Source organism: Barbus barbus, assembly GCF_936440315.1.
Source record: "Barbus barbus genome assembly, chromosome: 39".
In the NCBI taxonomy this organism is placed as follows: domain Eukaryota; kingdom Metazoa; phylum Chordata; class Actinopteri; order Cypriniformes; family Cyprinidae; genus Barbus; species Barbus barbus.
The window spans coordinates 6030759-6048317 of NC_136717.1; the positions used below are offsets into that span (position 1 = coordinate 6030759).

A 17559-nucleotide genomic window follows, 5' to 3' on the forward strand; every position below is an offset into this window, starting at 1 on the left:
TGCCCAGACTAATTAGGCTTGACTGCATTCAGCTATGCATTATTGCCTTGCTAACTCTATATAAACTTTAAAAATTGTCAACCTTGTGTTTCTGAGAAATATGTAGCACAGAGATAGGGATAGAGGATGTCAGGCAAGAGAGCGTTTAAGATCTGGTCTTCTCCTGTCTCCTCCGGTCAATGGTCTGCCCTACCTGGTTTTGACTATTGGCTTGGCTGCAAGTTATTGGTATTGACAGAGACTGCTTTTTAGCTCTCACCCTTGCTCGCCCTTTACCATTAGACCTGAATAGCCCTTTACTGTCTGCCTTTTCATTACTGACCCACTGCCTGTTAAAAAAACTTCTTTTTTCACCTTTGGATTGATATTTCTTTTGTTTTTTCCTGCTGGTGATTAATTAGTTATCACATTTACATGTATTCATTTAACAATTGCTTTTATTGAAAGTGACTTAGAGTTAAGATATACAACAAGCAATTAATCACAAAGAGGCAAATAAACACAGAAGGTGCTTGTATTAGAGCTAGAACAGGCAGAGATTAATAAAAAGTAAAAGTATAGATTTTTTTTTTTTTTTTGTAGAATGCAGTCAAATGTTGATGGAAAAGATGAGTTTTCAGCCGCTAGAATGGATTCTACATTACAAATGGGGGTGGGATGATCATTCCACCAGCAAGCAATGTTCTGTTAAGTGATTTTGTGCCTCTCTGTTTTGATACCATGAGGCGTCGCTCACTTACCAGCCTCGGGCTTCTGGAGGGGATGCAGACTCATAAGAATGAGTGCAAGTAGGAGGGTGCGAAGCCTGCGGCTGATCTTGATGCAAGCTGTAACTAACGGCCAGTGCAGTGAGACAAAGAGGTGTGATGTGTTTGTTTTGTTGAAAACCAGTCGAGCTGCTGCATTCTGAATCATTGTAGACAAGGGTCTGGAAGAGAAGTTATGCAGCATGCTCTGTTAGGAAGGGCCTGATCTTCCTGATGCTTTTCAATGTAAACTGAATGTTTGACCTATGAAATAAACCTATATAGGAACTTACAGGAACTTTTTTCCCCCAGACCTGTTGCTGTCTACGTTTACATTTGTGGTCTAAACTACAGAGAAGATTAGGCAAATAGTCTGGTGACTTAACGTTATGTCTGCGCGTGTTTCTCAATATCAAGTACGCAAATTTCGGACTTGCATCCTCAGTAGTTTGGACTTCAGTTTAACATTTAAATAGAACAATAGAATAAAGACCAAAGATTACCTGTTAGATTTACCCAAAATGAATTATATCTTATGTTTAACCACTACAGAGACATCAGAGCCAGCGGCAAATGTCAGAAGGACTAGCCGAGGTTATGCTCCTCTCATCGCCCGGTGATCGCGTGGAGCTCACGTCTCCGGAATCGGCGAAGCACATTTTCAAATAGGCGCTGTTTTTATAATTAAACCGCAGATTTGAGTTTTAAACAACTACATTCTCACCTGAAATACACGCGTCCAGTGTAGGCAGACTTTAGCTGTTGCGGCGCGGCGTGGCCGGTGTAGACACAGTGTTACTCACCTATCGAGAAGAAACAAAGCAACCTCGGCATCCGATCGCAGTCCTTCCGCTCCTTGAGTTCTCTCTAGCGCTGGAAAGCTGATCCGATATTTACACCGATATTTACATCCGATATTACTGTTCACTGAACGCTCTCTCCTTTATATCATGAGTAGACACACCCCTTACTGCTGACTGGCCACAAGTTTGTTTTGGTACTAGGCCCCAACGTTTTCTAAAAGGTTTTTTAGAAATCGCTTACCCTGCCTTTAACTACATATGTATTTTGCATCTAACAAAGGTAAATGTGGGCCACATCTAGCCCAGAGTTCAGACACCCTTCGGGCTCAAATATCAGTCACTGTGATCAGAAAACTAAAAGTCTGATAGTGTGTGATCTTCTGTTTAGTGTACTTAGCTCATACATAGTGTTAAAATTCACATCAAATCACATCATTAAAATTCATATTTTATAGAATAGACTATTTCATAGCTGTTTTTTTTTTTACTCTGTAAATGTTTACAAAGTTGGCAAATGTATGATGCCTAGTGTTTTAAAAATGCGTTCAGATTTTAAAAGTTGTGTTGTATATTCCAGCCTTACGCTTACACAAATGAATACACAAGATTGCAGAATCCACGAGTCACCACAGAAACGGATGCTGATTAGTGGTGAGCTACATAGTGCATCTTACCAACTAATGGGTGGTTTTTAATGTTGAGCCATTTAGCTTTCACATTTCTTGCAAGGTAAATGTATAGACAATGTCCCATTGCAAAAAAAAAATAAATAAAATAAAAAATATATATATATATATATATAAACAATATATATATATATATATATATATATATATATTTTTTTTTTTGCAATGGGACATTGTCTATACATTTACATATACATATATATATATATATATATATATATATATATATATATATACACTAATCACAGTAAAATAAACATTGCTTTATTTTATAATAGTGATTTAAGAACTTGATACCCTCGCAAACATGCATGAACCCAGAGACAAAAGTAAGAAAAGTTTTTTTTGTTGTTGACAAACTAATAAAATAAAGAAAACTCTTGCTTTCTTTTTTTTAATTCTGTCTAATGTGCGCCTTAGACTAGAAAATAAAGTAACCAAAGTCTTCTGCAAACATCTATATGAATAATATAATAGAAAAACAAACAAACACGGGCCATAGGGTTTGCTTATGGCAAAGTCACATAGTTTATATAGCTCAGTACCTAATGTAGATTTTTCTACTGACAAAAAGTAACAGGCACATTTTAAAAAGGAAAACTACCTAGTTTCACTTCAGATCGTATCAGGCTTTCAGCTGATGACTGTTAAGAGCGCTGTGAAAGAGGAGGGGTTTTATTCTGTGTTTATTCAGTGAGTCAAAGGAAAGCGTCCGTCTCTCTGCACAGCTGCATCACATTTCTGTTCTTGCTCTATATCACTGTATCATTTATATTTCCATCATGGACTGTGCCTTTGCTAATCTAGATGCTGCTGGTTTTCTACAGATCTGGCAACACTTTGATGCTGATGGTGAGAATGTTTTTAATAATTTCCATTCTGCTTTCAAATTATGTCTATTTATTGTTATTTAAAGGTTTGCTTATTTACATAGCGATGCGTTTTTAGATATAAATACCCTCTGTTCATCTGATCATAAGATAAATTCTATATAAATACTTTTCTGCAGATAATGGCTACATTGAAGGAAAAGAGTTGGATGACTTTTTTCGTCACATGCTGGAAAAATTGGGGTCAAAGGTATGTAAAAAATACTTGGAATCAAAAGTTCAGTGGTGTATTACATTTGAACGTACAAAAACCTTTAAACGCATCACTGTTCTAACTGTTTTTGATGAGACGGGTGTTATTGATTACATTGTGCAGTTATATGGAAGCACATTAGACATACTCTTTCTGTAAGTGCTCTCTGGCTGTTTACACACTAGGATCTGTTCCCTCGCTCTCTAATATAACACAAAACAGCCTTTTCACATCTGTTTACCTTTCACAGCAGCAGATACTTAAAATACACTTCCAGTGGATAAAACTGAGCCACCTTTTGACAAAATTTTTAAATCTTTTTTTTTCATATATATATTTTCTGTCATTTTGTTTTATTTTCTTGTGGAATGCTACATTATAGCTACAATATGTATGTTTTTTGGATGGAAACTATGGTTATTATGGTTTAAAAAAGTATGTGTGCAAATGTAGAGTACACTCAAAACAGATATATTTGAACTGTTCTATTAGACTGTTACTCAGGAACTTGTGCAACGTCTCAAGAAACGAAAAAACACTTTATTTTCAGGAAACTGTGGTTAGACATACAAGATAAAAATAGATTTTCAGTGTTCTAGGAAAGGTGCTATAACCCAACTTGCTGACATTTTGTATTTTACGCTGATGTTCATTAACTTGCACGTCCCTACTAAACAACAACAAAAAAACAAATGCTCTCTATGATACCGATTCTATAACCCAGTGAATGAGGGTTATTGTTATGTAAAAAGGCTTCTAATAAAGGTTCATGGAATATCTTATGAGCAGCTCTATTGGTGCACAGCTGTTCCAGTCCATTGGCTATGCAGAGTGATGATGGGGAACTACTAAGAGATGAATGATGGAAATGTAGTCACAGTAACCAGTTTGTTTTCTCTTCTGTCTTTAGGATAAGATTACAGAGGAGAGAGTGCAGCAGATAAAGAAGAGCTTTATGTCTACCTATGATCTCACATCTGATGGACGCTTGGCGATCCATGAAGTACATCACAATTTATTTGACATTTTCCTTTCATTATTGTTAGTCCTTCAGAAAAGGATGGAACTGGCAAAAAAAAGAGCAACCTTAAAAGAAAGAATAGTTTTCAAGCAAAAGTGTTTTTAAATGCATACATTACTTCCAGTCTGTTATTTTATAATTAGTCATTCTGTGTGCAGAGAAAAACAAGCATTGCTGAATTGCTGTTTGCGTGCAGTGACGGCAAAGGTTTTTCTGCGGCTGCAGATGGTATCTAGCCACTTTATGGCTTCCGGCTGTTTCCGGCACGGTTGCACCAGTTACATTAACCACATTAAAAGTGTTAGAGTCATCTTCTTTGTTATGTTAATGGTTTGGTTTGGTTTGCTTCCATCCCATTTGCACAGTTGAAAAGAAAGGCTCTGGATGGTTGAAACACTGGATTAGATGCAACTATAGTTCCAGTAATCAGAACCATTAGTGCTGTCATTAATGTATTGTACATAATCACATAGTGGTTATTTTATCTGACAAGAGTCAAGTCATTATCTGAAAAACTCATGCCAGTTCCCGGATACGGTATGATTCTATACTGCGAACAGACTTTACATTTTCATGTCTTTACATGTTTACAATATCATGTCCTACTGCTGCCATTCAATTATTATGATATCATTCAGTGTTATGATTAAATACAGTTTATTAGAAATCTTTGTTTTGGCTATGTAAAGAAACACTTAGGGAAGCAATTTACTTTCACGAGTAGAGACAGAATAACATTTGTTCTCATTAAACCCTGTGTTAGTTAATAAACCCATATTATTGAATGTGTGTTTGCATTTATACCAGCTCGCCAACATGATCCTGCCGCAGGATGAGAACTTCCTTCTTATCTTTCGTAGAGAAGCTCCACTGGATAACAGCGTGGAGTTCATGAAGGTAAACCTTTACTCTATCTCACACAAATTAAATCACAACATTTTTAAATGAAATTTTGAAACATTCTTTGGCATCACAAATGTCAGTATTGTGATTTCAGGTTGTAGTTTATTTGAGTCGTTTGATGACTATCAATTTGCTGGGGTATATTTATAGCAATAGCCAAAAATACATTGTATGGGTCAAAATGATCAATTTTTATTTTATGCCAAAAATCATTAGGACATTAAGTTCCATGAAGATATTTCCTACTGTAAATATATCAAAACTTAATTTTTTATTAGTAATATGCATTGCTAAGAACTTAATTTGAACAACTTTAAAGGCGATATTCTCAATATTTCGATTTTTTTGCACCCTCAGATTCCAGATTTTCAACTAGTTGTATCTCGTACATCATACATCAATGGAAAGCTTATTTATTCAGCTTTCAGATGATGTATAAATCTCAATTTCGAAAAATTGACCCTCGTGACTAGTTTTGTGGTCCAGGGTCACACACATACTGTATATATATACTGTATATATAACAGCTGTAGTAGTGTGGGATGACTGTTAAAAAAGTTTTGCACATTTCCCATGATAGATCTGGAGGAAATATGATGCTGATAGCAGTGGCTACATATCTGCCGTGGAGCTCAAGGTAAAAGGCATACATACTGTATGTTTTATTGGCAGAGACTGTAACATATTAAGACAATCTCTGACAAAGTTTAAATATTGAGGGTAGTGTGTTGATTGTTTGTCTATTTCTGACGGCAGGGCTTCTTGAATGACTTGTTTCAGCAGCACAAAAAGAATATCCCCCCTAGGAAGTTGGATGAATACACAAATACCATGGTAACACTGCTGATTTTTAATTCTTCTCCATTTATTAATTATTTGTATAATCCTAAATTTCTCAAATGATGCATCTCTGTATGGTTACATCTTGACGCATAGCTTGCCATTTAATATTTCTACTGTAAGTTGTTGTTGTAGTTTATACTGGAGCAATGCAAATGCAATACATAATCACCACAGACCCATAATCAGGGCCGTAGCTGAGGTTTGTGCGGCCCCGGTGTAGGTTGCACCCATGGGCCCTGTTTGAAATCATGTAAATATAGCACAAATAGAACAAAGATACAAATTAAACAATATTCCAAGTTTTTTTCAAGTTTTGTAGGTGTTAAGATACAGAAACCAAATTATCAAACGTAAAACAGCATTGCATAGTCTTCACTGTATAAATTAAATATAGATTCAAATTTGTTGTAAAACTTCAAAGTAATTCAGTCAAGTGCACAGTGATTTTTTTCTCATTTAATTTCTAGGATTAATATTAAGGACACCGACAGTTAGTAAATTAGTCGTGGTTAGGCTTTAAGAGACAATGCATCCAATTTAATGATACACATCTGATTTCTTTCTCAACTGTTTACATTCACTTGAAACATAACCAACAGTTTTTCAAGGATATCGAAATAATTTTGTATGCATTTGTCTGTTTATGCGCAAGATGATGCAAAACTCAATTTGGTGTTCAAGGTCTGTGATACGCAGCTGTCTACCTGCATGCTGTGCACACAGAACACTGAATTAAAGGTGCACTAAGCAATACTTTTGACCGCAGTGTCGGACCGAGTCACAAAACACACTTGTAGCTAATCAGCAGTAAGGGGCATGTATTGTAATGACAGAGAGAATAGAGCGCTCAATTTGAGTGCACAGACGGATATTAGCAGATCGACTATAGATAAAGAGAATTGGAAGATAAAAAAACAGAGGAAAATATTGGAGGAACAAAACATTAAAAACAAGGGTTACGATCAGGCAAGAGGTAGGACCTGTGTTGGCTTTTGTTCAACCCTATAAAACCGATGGGAGCGCCCGCGCTCCGGTTTGCATGTCTCTGTTTAAAAGCCAATAGAAACCGAAACCAAAATGGTAGCACAATAATTCTTTTTGCATACAAAATCAGAGACATTACACATTCAAATCAAGCCTACAACATGCTCCTGTAGCAGTTTTTTCACCCTCTAACGGGTCTGCACCCATTGCATAAAATGCGCTTTCAACAAAAACATTGTACGTCTTTGCACACGTTATATAGATCTGAGGTTGCTAGTTACCTTTACGTGCATTAATGCTTTAAAAAATCTTGACTATTTAACCCTCTAAGCGCCAAAGTCTCAAAATTGCGACGTCATACTTAATGAAATAGACTGTAGTTCCTAATATGGTGTAATATCTCATTTGTATTCCCTACCACTAGATGGCAGACATGTAGTACTTCGATTCTAGACCAAAATTGTTCGAGGAAATAGCAGTGGGCTATCGTGTCATTGATTCGGAAGTAGTTCAGCTCATAGCGTGCGATTAAATTGTGAGATTTGTGAGAGAAAATCGCTAATAAAAAGTTGTACTGTGAGGATGTGTTGCAAATGTTATTCGCTTATTCTGACCCTGAAGGGGAATATTTGTCTTTTGTCAGTTGATCTCTATCTTTAAGCCCTTTCAAGCCACAAGCTTTTGAAATCTTGACGTCAAAATCCAGCATTTTTTCCAAAAAAACCTGGCGCCTAAAGGGTTAAATTGACAAGGCGTAAAACAAATGCAAATTGTAAGCTCTTGTGAGGACGTGCAGCAGTGGCCCATCAACTGTCCTGAGCGTCTTTTATGCTTGCCTCAGTCAGTCGGTTGAAATTGGCGTGATTTTGTCAGTCTCATCGCACATAAAAAATACTGCTTTTTTAAGATGCCGGTTATACAGGTCAATTAGTGAGTGATAGCACTGTTTACATCAGCCATTAGCAAACTGTGGCTGGTCACCCATGCATTAACCTTCCTTTGACCTAGTTTCAGGAGTGTGGGGTTTTTCCATTACACACAGCAAGTGAAACTGTCAGTGTTATTCATTAAAGTGAATAGCATTTAGCTGTTCATGTGTTTTCAAATGGTGCCCTCTATGGCAGTTTTTTTTTCAGGCAACTGATATGCCTAGAGCATATGTTGTATACCACATTGGTATCCTGATTTTTCAAAATGACTATTTATTTCTGTACAGGTAAGTGCTCAATTAGCAATTTTAGAAAAGGGACAGTTTGTGTGAAAATAAGAGGTAGTATTGCTATTTTTTTAATTGATTTTGTTTGGAGAATGGCTTGGAAAATTCTCAACACTTTTCTAATCATGAATACTTTGCTTTTGTCTTGCAGATGAGCATTTTTGACAAAAACAAAGATGGGACATTGGATCTTAATGATCTAGCCAGGTGATGTGTGTTTAACAATAGTGCTTTTGTTCTGTGTTTGTGGAGCTGTTTAGGCCTTGAGGGTGAGAATGAGTCTTTGTGTGTATGCTTGTGTTGTTGAAAGAGAGAGGCAAACACTCTGTTACACAACTTAGTAACACATTTTTAAGAGACTAATCCAAAATGTATAATTATACTGTCTAATAAAACATTTGTATAATGCATTCAGTTGCTGCCCAAGTCAAATCAATCACATATTAGAATCCATTTAGGTTAAAATGCTAATTAAGTGGCTGCCAGTAATACACAGGTGGCAATTTAATTCTCTTTTGTTAGTCTAGTGACAACTAAAGCATCTAAACTGCATTTAAACGCAATGAATATAGTAATATGTAAACTACAAGATTTACATGCTAAATCCAGCAGACTGAAATTTGAAAATTGTAAACGGCAAAAGTTATTCAGCTCAAGTCAATGATGATCCAATTCAGTTTGATAAAAGTGTCACTGTTGTGGAGTTCATCAAGTATGAAACTGCATTTCCTCCCCAGAATTCTGGCTCTGCCAGACAACTTCCTGTTGCAGTTCAAAATGGATGTTAGTACTTTATATCTAATTTATTTAATATTTTGTGATCCTAAATGTATTAATTTGATGCAAACCAGTGCATGATTCCCTCTTTATTTCCAACCTTCTTCAGGCCAACAGTCAAGAGGAGAGAAAGAGAGACTTTGAGAAGATCTTTGCATATTATGATGTTGTAAGAACAATTTTTAACCTTTCTACTGTTGTTGATACAAACTATATAATGCAATATAAATATATGATACAAACTAAATGTATGATTTTTATCACCTGAGCTGTACATGATTTTAAATCACCTGAGCTGTAAATGCCATGTGTTATTGTGTCCCGATGTGGCAATAACAATGATTAGTTGATGGCACAATTTTGAAAGGCCCCCAAAACAATAAAAACAAATCCAAAGTTCTGGCATGAAACTCTAGATGGCGCAGTCTGAGATCAAACTCAATCGGACATATTTACATCATTATCACATGGCACAGCTGACTGGTTCTTTTTGTATCAGCAGCCAATGAGCTCACTGCTCAGCATAAAAATACTTGGCTAGTGCTTGCTGTAGAAGTTGCAGCGCACCTAAGAAACGGTGAGCGTGATTTCACCAAGTACAACATGTTCCTGGAACAACTCTCCAATCAACCAATCAGAATTGAGAGATAACCTTTCAGGAAATATCTGTTTTAGGCTTATGATCAAGGTTAGGTGCTTCTACACCCTTGTTAATCAGCTATCATTTCCCTCTGATTTTAGGAATAAATTATGGGTAGGGTTAGGTATTGGGTTAAGGAACATGTCTTACTTGGAAAAATAACGACGACCCTTCAGAAACCCTTCACCTTACCCAGCTCCACCTGTATACATCTGCAATGGGGTTATTCATGTATGCTATATGGGGGTTATTTCATATATGTTATATGTGCAGCAGCAGTATTTCTTACATGTTCACAGCAGCATGTTGTGGATGTATTGGCAGTAGCAAGTCTCAGTACTTGCTCTGCAGCAGCAGCAGAAGCTTAGCAGATCTATTCCACCAAGACCAGATACATTAACATTGTCATGTACATTACCATGCCAATACCTTCGAGAGTCATGACAAAACTGGTCATTGGCAAACATCTAAAATATTTGTAATTTATATGTTTCTCACAAGAACTGCTAATAGCAGTGTGGCTAACTAGACATGCTAACCAGCTAACCCCATGGATAAATATCAAATGTGGTACTTCGACACAATAACAAACACAATGCACTGCTAAAGCAGTTCCAGCTCTTAAAGGTTATCTCTCTTTCTAGAGTAAGACTGGAGCACTTGAAGGACCAGAGGTGGACGGTTTTGTCAAAGACATGATGGAGCTCGTCAGGGTAAGTGACTAAACAGTAATAAACATCACAAGTAATCTAGTCATGAGATTTATAACAAACCTGAACTTACATGTCTGTCACAAATTCAAGGAATACATCACTAATGCATGCACTAATGGTTTGTTGTTTTAGTTTATTTGGGTCAATAACCTTCAGTATTAAACATTAGTGTGTAACGTGCTTTATAGTTTATGCTCTAAACATGAATGTAATTTATTTATTGACTGATTAAAAATGTAAAAGCCTAATATAATGCAACAAATAATTGTCACTTTTGGCAACTGTTTCTAGTACTCTGTCTCTTTCTACTTTGATTTCTCCCTGTTTTCCTCTGTATTCCAACACTTTCTTCTTTCTCTCAGCCCAGTATCAGAGGAGTTGATCTGGATAAATTGCGTGAGGTTCTCCTGCGCCACTGTGATGTGAATAAAGATGGGAAGATTCAGAAGAGTGAGCTGGCCCTGTGTTTGGGAGTAAAGCTTAAATCACTTGCACACTGAAGTTATCACTTCTACTATGAATTACTACATTTTAAACCTGAATGAAGAAGGTGAAAACATTATATATTATTTGTGTATTGCTTGTTTCTATGTTTTAAAAATTCCTATGTTATTTAAAACGTTACTCTGAAAGTAATTTATGGAAATGAAATAACTTTAATGCTCTTGCAACAATAAAAGTTATATCTGTTAAGCATGTAAAGCAAAAATAGTGGTGACTTGAATATATATTGCAGTGCATCTGTTACTCATGGACCCACCTTTGTTAAATAATCATTATATAATTTATGCTCATCACATTGGGGAAACTTGTTCAGTTCATAGCTCAGTTGTTGAGTTTTTATGTTCATAAAAAGATTTACACAGAATGATATATCTTTACAAATATTTACAGTATTTTTAAGATATATGCTGGAAATAAAAGCAGTTGAAAGTAAGGAGCGGTTTTCAGTGAACAGCTCTCTCAAAACTGTTTAAAATGTTATTGGTTAAATTTGAAAGAAAATGGGCTCTTTATTCACTTTGATGGAAATCCCCCACACACACACACACACCCACACACCACCAAATATACAGTACATGGTTATTCTAATTAGTCATACTAAAAGGTGCTAATAGATGAACAGAATGTTCTGAACACCTGATGAAACAAAGACATCACTGTGACCACAAACACAGAGACCAGATGTCACTTTGTAAAAGCCACGTCTGGTGTGTAGCACGATACTGTTAATGTATCATTATGGCTCTGGACTATTTATATTCATTGCTGCTGTTTATTTAACAGTCATGCCATTGCCAAACAGATGCTCAAGTGCTTTGTTTTCTTGTTTTGCGTGTGTAGGGGGATTACAGTTAAACCTCATAGACAGACCAGTATGCTCAGTGAAGACAAGGAGCCAAATTTGAAGTTAATTGAGTTGACAGAGCTTAGTGTCCACACTTCCAAATGTCGCTGAAACTGAGTAAGAGGAGACAGCCTCGAACTAACTTAGAATACACAAACACTAATACTTATAGTCATAAAATCACTCTCCAGAACATTCTCATTCACCATTCCTGGCTGGTGGAATAATCTTCCCACCCCTATCCGGAATGCTGGATCCCTGTCAATCATCCTAAACTCAAATAAAAAAAATTTCCCTCATCTTTCTCTCCTGCCCTTGCTAGCTTGTACTTATTTGAACAATGACTGAGACTTGGTGTTACGAGCACTTCCTCTGTCTGATTGCCTCTTCAAGATGAATCGCTTCTTGTATTCCCCAATTGTAAGTCGCTTTGGATAAAAGCGTCTGCCAAATGACTAAATGTAAATGTACTAAATGTCATATGGATAATCAGTTGAAGTCATTTCTACAGGTTATATTAGGTTAACAGTACAGATCATTTTAGCAATACCTAAACATGTTATTGTGTCCCCAACATCAGTTAAAGGATTAGTTCACTTTTAAAAAAACTTTTGCTGATAATTTACTCACCCCCATGCCATCCAAGATGTCCATGTCTTTCTTTCTTCAGTCGAAAAGAAATTAAGGTTTTTGATGAAAACATTTCTCCATAAAATGAACTTCAATGGGGCCCAAACGGTTCAAGGTCCAAATGACAGTTTCAGTGCAGCTTCAAAGGGCTTTAAACGATACCAGACAATGAATAAGGGTCTTATCTAACGAAACGATCGGTCATTTCAAAAATAAATAAAAAAGTTTAAGTTTTATAAGCACAAATGCTCGCCTTGCTCTGTTCTGTGATGCGCGTTCGTGACGTCACGTAATACGCAATTACGTGGAAAAGGTCACGGTTGAGGTAGGCTGGAGCGGAGCCAGTAATGCAAAGTCTTCTGGCCCTCCATCTCCCACTCTGGCAAGATTTATTTTTTTTCTTATTCAAGTGTGTGTGTAATGTCTCTGTTGTTGCTCACAGGCTTTTCAATATCACACAGAAACACAGAGGAGTTCAAACCATAAACGCCAAATCCAGCATAGAGGGACTCAGTGAATGTGGAGCTGAATGTATGTATGTGTGTTAGTGTGTTTGTGTCAGAGACACTAGAAGGACAGAGTGCCGGCCGACACATCCACATACACTCCTACTCTCTTACAGGAGCGTGAAGGGACACGTATGCCAGTAAACATATTATTGTGCCAGACGATGAATGCATCATTAGAGCAAATGAGACACCAGGATTTTTCATTGCGTCCAAATACAGAGTCAACCCCTCCTTTCCTGTGGATTCCTCTATATGTTATTGATATAACAGCATCTCCATTCCATTCAGCTTCCCAATAACAGCGTCCAGACAGACTCTCTCTACACAGAACCTGAGACCACTCATCAAATCTCTCTGGGAGATCAGGATATGGCTGATATTCTGTCACATGTGTCACCTTTCTGTTATCCTCAGACAGAGCGAGACGAGTGTTTGCTGTGTTTGGATCCAGTTTGAGATAATAGAAATCTGAACACAAGAAAGAAAGACAGTAATAACAACAGTCACAAAAGGTGTGTGTGTGTGTGTGTGTGTGTGTGTGTGTGTGTAGTCCTGCTGTAATCCTTAAATCTCCTCCATGATCCAGGCTATAAAACAGTCAAATTCAATCAGTAAACACACACAAAGAGAGGGAGCAGTGCAGGACTGGGCAGTAATCAGTATAATACGACATGCTAAAATATGCTTTAAAGTTTAAACAATGTGCTAAAACAGGTTAGTAAAGTTTTAAAACATGCCATCTGTGTGCAAAATATCAACATTTTAAAACATGCTATAAACATATTAAAACCTGTTAAACATGCTAAAACTTGCTAGAGGTGTACTAAAATATTATCATAAAATTTCATTTTCAAATGGTGCCTGAAAAGTCATAATTTCTTGTGTTTCTCGCTCTTATGTGATCCAGGCCATGCTGATTCATCCAGTCCATATACCACCTGAAATTATGGCACTTAGACACTCTGCCCTGGTTTGCCACAGCAAACCATTTCAATACATTTACATTTTATCATTTGTAAATGTCAAGTGCTGTGACAAGTCCCAGATAGTCTAAGGCTGTTTTTTAAATAAACTAAAAGAATAGAAATAGAATAGAGAGAGCTAGTGTTAAAAGGTCAAGTTTTATTATTTTTCATAAAAAAAAGTATTATAGAAATAGAATAGAAAAAGAATACAGAACGCTAGTGTTTTTTAACTGCATGTAAGCCAACAAGTCAATAAACCAGGACTGATGCTAATCTGAGCCACAATTTGTTTTTATCCTAACCCACATTTTGTTTCCTTAAGCTGGCCACACACTAGACGATTTTCAAATCTTAACTGATTTGTTTTGAAGTGAGTTTCAACCTGTTTTTAGCCTTATAATCCTCTGAATGTGCACACTATCGATTCGACCAGACCTTGAGACCAGGCACTTGTCAGTTGTAGGAACGATTTCACAGTGACACGAGATCTCACGGAGACTCACAAAATCAAACGTGACTAGAGAAGAAAACAAATGGAACAAATACTAGTGTAAGTAGTTCACTATACTAAGTATAGTGAAACTAAGTATAATGCAATGTGAACTAACATGAACTACCAATGAACGACTGTATTTTCATTAACTAACATTAACAAAGATTAATAAATTCTGTAATAAGTGTACTGTTGATTGTATGCTCATGTTAGTTAATATATAAGCTAACATTAATGAAATCTTATTGTGTGGTGTTACCATATAGATGTATAGACCTACAAATAACTTAGGCTACATTTATTTGCAGCAAATGTTTTTTCCTATTATGAATGCCACATCAAAAGCAGTACAGGCATCGCATTTACATTTTCATGAACTTGCAGGTTATAAAGTTTTCTGTCACTATGTGGGCGCTCAGTTTTTTTCTGTTATTTGGTCAAAGTATCATTATAAAAGATTAAGCGCTTCACACAAGCTATTTGACTCACGTGCTGCACTTCATTCACGAGAGAGGCAGGAGGAATAATGAGGTTTGACTGACAATTTGAGGAGCCAATGGAGTTACGAGGTTTAGTGGTGGTAGTGGTGGTTTACAGGTCCAGGATCAGTGATCCTTAGCAGTTATATTCCGATTTGAGCTTGAGCTTCAGAATACTTAGGATAATGTAGCTTTTGTTGATGCAACCACGATGCTACCACCACACTACTGAGTAATGCAGTTAAGCTAGTAGCGACTGCCCATCACTGAAAAGAACAAATTGAGTGGTGAGAACCAGAAAGGCGTAAGTGAAATTTCACCAACTTTACAGGAGAGCCAAAACTAAAATTTTACCATAGTTTGATCTGACTTTGTGTACTGATTTTAATGGTTTATAATACAAATTTGTACACTCATAGATGACAGTGCTTTTGGCCCCTTGGGAAAATTAATTGCCCACCCCTGGTGTAACCCCTTCCTTGGTGTCTGTGTTTTGACTGCATTCTTTGGCAGAATTATTTATTTTATTTCATGCATTTGCAGAAACATGCTTTGTATTACAGTCATACTAATTCATATGTGTGTCGGTTGGGGGGGGTTATAGGTGGAGTGTGTCTATTTTGCACTCTTGATATTTTAGAGTGTCACCCCTTTATTGCTGTGCAGTCTTTTTCTGCATCATGAATGATTTGTTGATTGCACAAGCAAACATTCTCAGTATTTTTTGCATATTTCCCATTCATTTCCAATGATGACACAAGTGTGACTATTATTTTATGGCCGTTTAGCTTTTTTGAATCAAGTCCACAGTTTCTTTTTTTTGTGGTCACATAGCGATTGCCAGAAAAGTCACCAAGTTTCATACCATTCCGATGAAGTAGCGATTAAAAAAAAATAATTAAAAACATTTTTTTTCCCAAACAGCACCAGAGGATTAAGGCTGAGAAGGCCGTTTCTGAGGTCGATTCTGAACTCTCTGCCTGTCCTGTTACGGCTGCAGAAGCCGCTATTAACCTCTCTGTTCTTTTTGTTATAGGTAGATCTGCTCTGCTATGGTGGTCTTCAGCTCTGCCCTGGTGATCATCTGCTCCACCGTGGGAATCGCATTCACCTGTATCTCATCAGTCTCACACTATAAAAGTCTGGTTTACTCACTCCTTTAATGTGAAATCTTACTTAGCTGTAGCTTACATTTCTGAGCGGTTTCCTTTGTTCCCTATTTTCCTAGTTTAATTGTTTTCCTTTTAATTGTTTGCTGCCTGCCCTGACCCTTGCCTGTTTTTACTCTTTTGTCTCACCTTGGATGTTGTTGTTTGATGAATTAGCCTGACTGTATGACTACACTCTTTTAATAAAACTGCATTTGGATTTCCAACTTTATTTTCACTGCTCAGCATTAAATGAATTATCTCATTAACTCCAACACTGATTCAGTGTTACTTTTTTTACACTCTTAAGTGATGTTAATTTCTGCAATGGGGATTTTGCTTTGTAGTTGTATAACCCCTTTTCCATTACAGCTATGTATTTGTATTTGTATATATCGCATACATGTTCATTAATTTATTCATTTGATTATTAATTGTATATATAATATGTGTGTTTTAATCTGTCAGATTGAAAAGTATGTGAAATAAACAAAAAAAAAATAAGTTTTATAAGTATATTAATTAGGGATGGGCAAGTTAATGCATTAATTAATTAACGCCGACAATTATTTTATTGCACATTAATGCAGATTTTTTTTATTATTATTATTTTAAACGTCCGTTGCTCACTGGCTCTGAATACGCATACAGACAAATCATGGGTCACAGGAGGGGTGGGATGTTGATCAGTACTGGCTTGCTATGGGTGTCATCACGCGCTTCAACCAATGACAGCATTTGGGGTGGGCCTAAGACTGCAGCAGTGCTCACATGAACGCTCCCAATAAAATTATTTAGGCTAAGCATCAGCATTCACAAACCACTATTCACTGTTATTTTTAACAGAAAACAATGCAACATGCTCGTAATCATGACTTCATTAGTCGGAAATAGGAAATTTCCGATAGCACGTGAAGACAGCAGAGAAGCGCTCTCGCTCAGCACAGTGGAGTACATAACTTTGTGGTTTATTATTCTGAGTCGTTTGGGACGTGGTAACACACGGCCCTCTCACAGTATATTGCTTTACAGTCCTATCACTTTTGCTGCTCAGAAATGTACATGTAATCATGTTGCACGTCTCAGAAGTTCTGCGCTCCGGTGCGGTAAGCGCTCACACTACATGCGTACCACGCCCGAGTCCAACTGAACTGTGCTATGGCTCACCTCTTCCAACCGAGCCAGGGACGGCTAAATGAATGGTTAAGATTGCCTAGTGTGAGTACACCCTTATTCTCTCGCATCCCGCACACACAAGTCTCTACCCGCCTGCACCCGCACTCGCCCATCAAGTGTTGTACCGTGTTGCACACTGTTGCGTTGGGTTCTGCGATAGTGCAGGTCTCTTCTCGGAAGGTGCCTGTTATAATGTTATGATCGAGGCTCTGGACTCTGAGCATAACTTGTTTTTCTATAACAAACTATAAAATATTTTCTATAAAAAAGGTAATGCCCTGCAGTGGCAAATAGCTTTGGTTTTATATTTAATTTGATTACATTATTGTTTGAGATTTACAAGAAATATTTTAACTGCTACTGCTGTAAAAAAGCACCTTATTTGTTTAAAGTGTT

The 17559-nt window shown here is 36.8% G+C and overlaps 1 protein-coding gene and 1 pseudogene across 3 annotated transcripts in view; one reads left to right on the forward strand and one right to left on the reverse strand.

Moving 5' to 3' along the window:
• Window positions 1–2912: 2912 nt before the first annotated feature.
• On the forward strand, window positions 2913–16009 carry LOC306858941 (secretagogin). 2 transcript variants are annotated; one of them, XR_013783252.1, is made up of 12 exons: window positions 2919–3087; window positions 3245–3315; window positions 4229–4321; window positions 5147–5236; window positions 5823–5879; window positions 5999–6076; window positions 8437–8492; window positions 9023–9068; window positions 9172–9231; window positions 10347–10415; window positions 10778–10965; window positions 15876–16009. XR_013783252.1 is itself a non-coding variant. In XM_079399755.1 (11 exons), the coding sequence occupies exons 1-11, from the start codon at window positions 3018–3020 to the stop codon at window positions 10913–10915; spliced, it is 828 nt and encodes a 275-aa protein (XP_079255881.1). In that variant the 5' UTR covers window positions 2913–3017; the 3' UTR covers window positions 10916–11350. The 2 variants fall into 2 exon arrangements, 1 of the variants encoding a protein (XP_079255881.1); XM_079399755.1 differs by lacking the exon at window positions 15876–16009 and having other exon boundaries at window positions 2913–3087; window positions 10778–11350.
• LOC306858525 overlaps window positions 12795–17559 on the reverse strand; it is a 28618-nt pseudogene continuing 23853 nt past the window's right edge. The window contains exons 10-11 of the transcript in view: window positions 13437–13489; window positions 12795–13370 (exon numbers count right to left, since the gene is read on the reverse strand). The product of the transcript in view is annotated as an uncharacterized misc_RNA (transcript). The remainder of the gene's footprint in view (window positions 13371–13436; window positions 13490–17559) is intronic.

What these genes read in the sequence shown, in the direction of transcription:
- LOC306858941 (XM_079399755.1), top strand. Translation starts at nt 3,018, where the DNA reads ATGGACTGTGCCTTTGCTAATCTAGATGCTGCTGGTTTTCTACAGATC. An exon ending in TGTTGCAGTTCAAAATGGAT is followed by an intron (nt 9,069 to 9,171) that starts GTTAGTACTTTA and finishes AACCTTCTTCAG; the next exon opens with GCCAACAGTCAAGAGGAGAG. An exon ending in ACATGATGGAGCTCGTCAGG is followed by an intron (nt 10,416 to 10,777) that starts GTAAGTGACTAA and finishes TCTTTCTCTCAG; the next exon opens with CCCAGTATCAGAGGAGTTGA.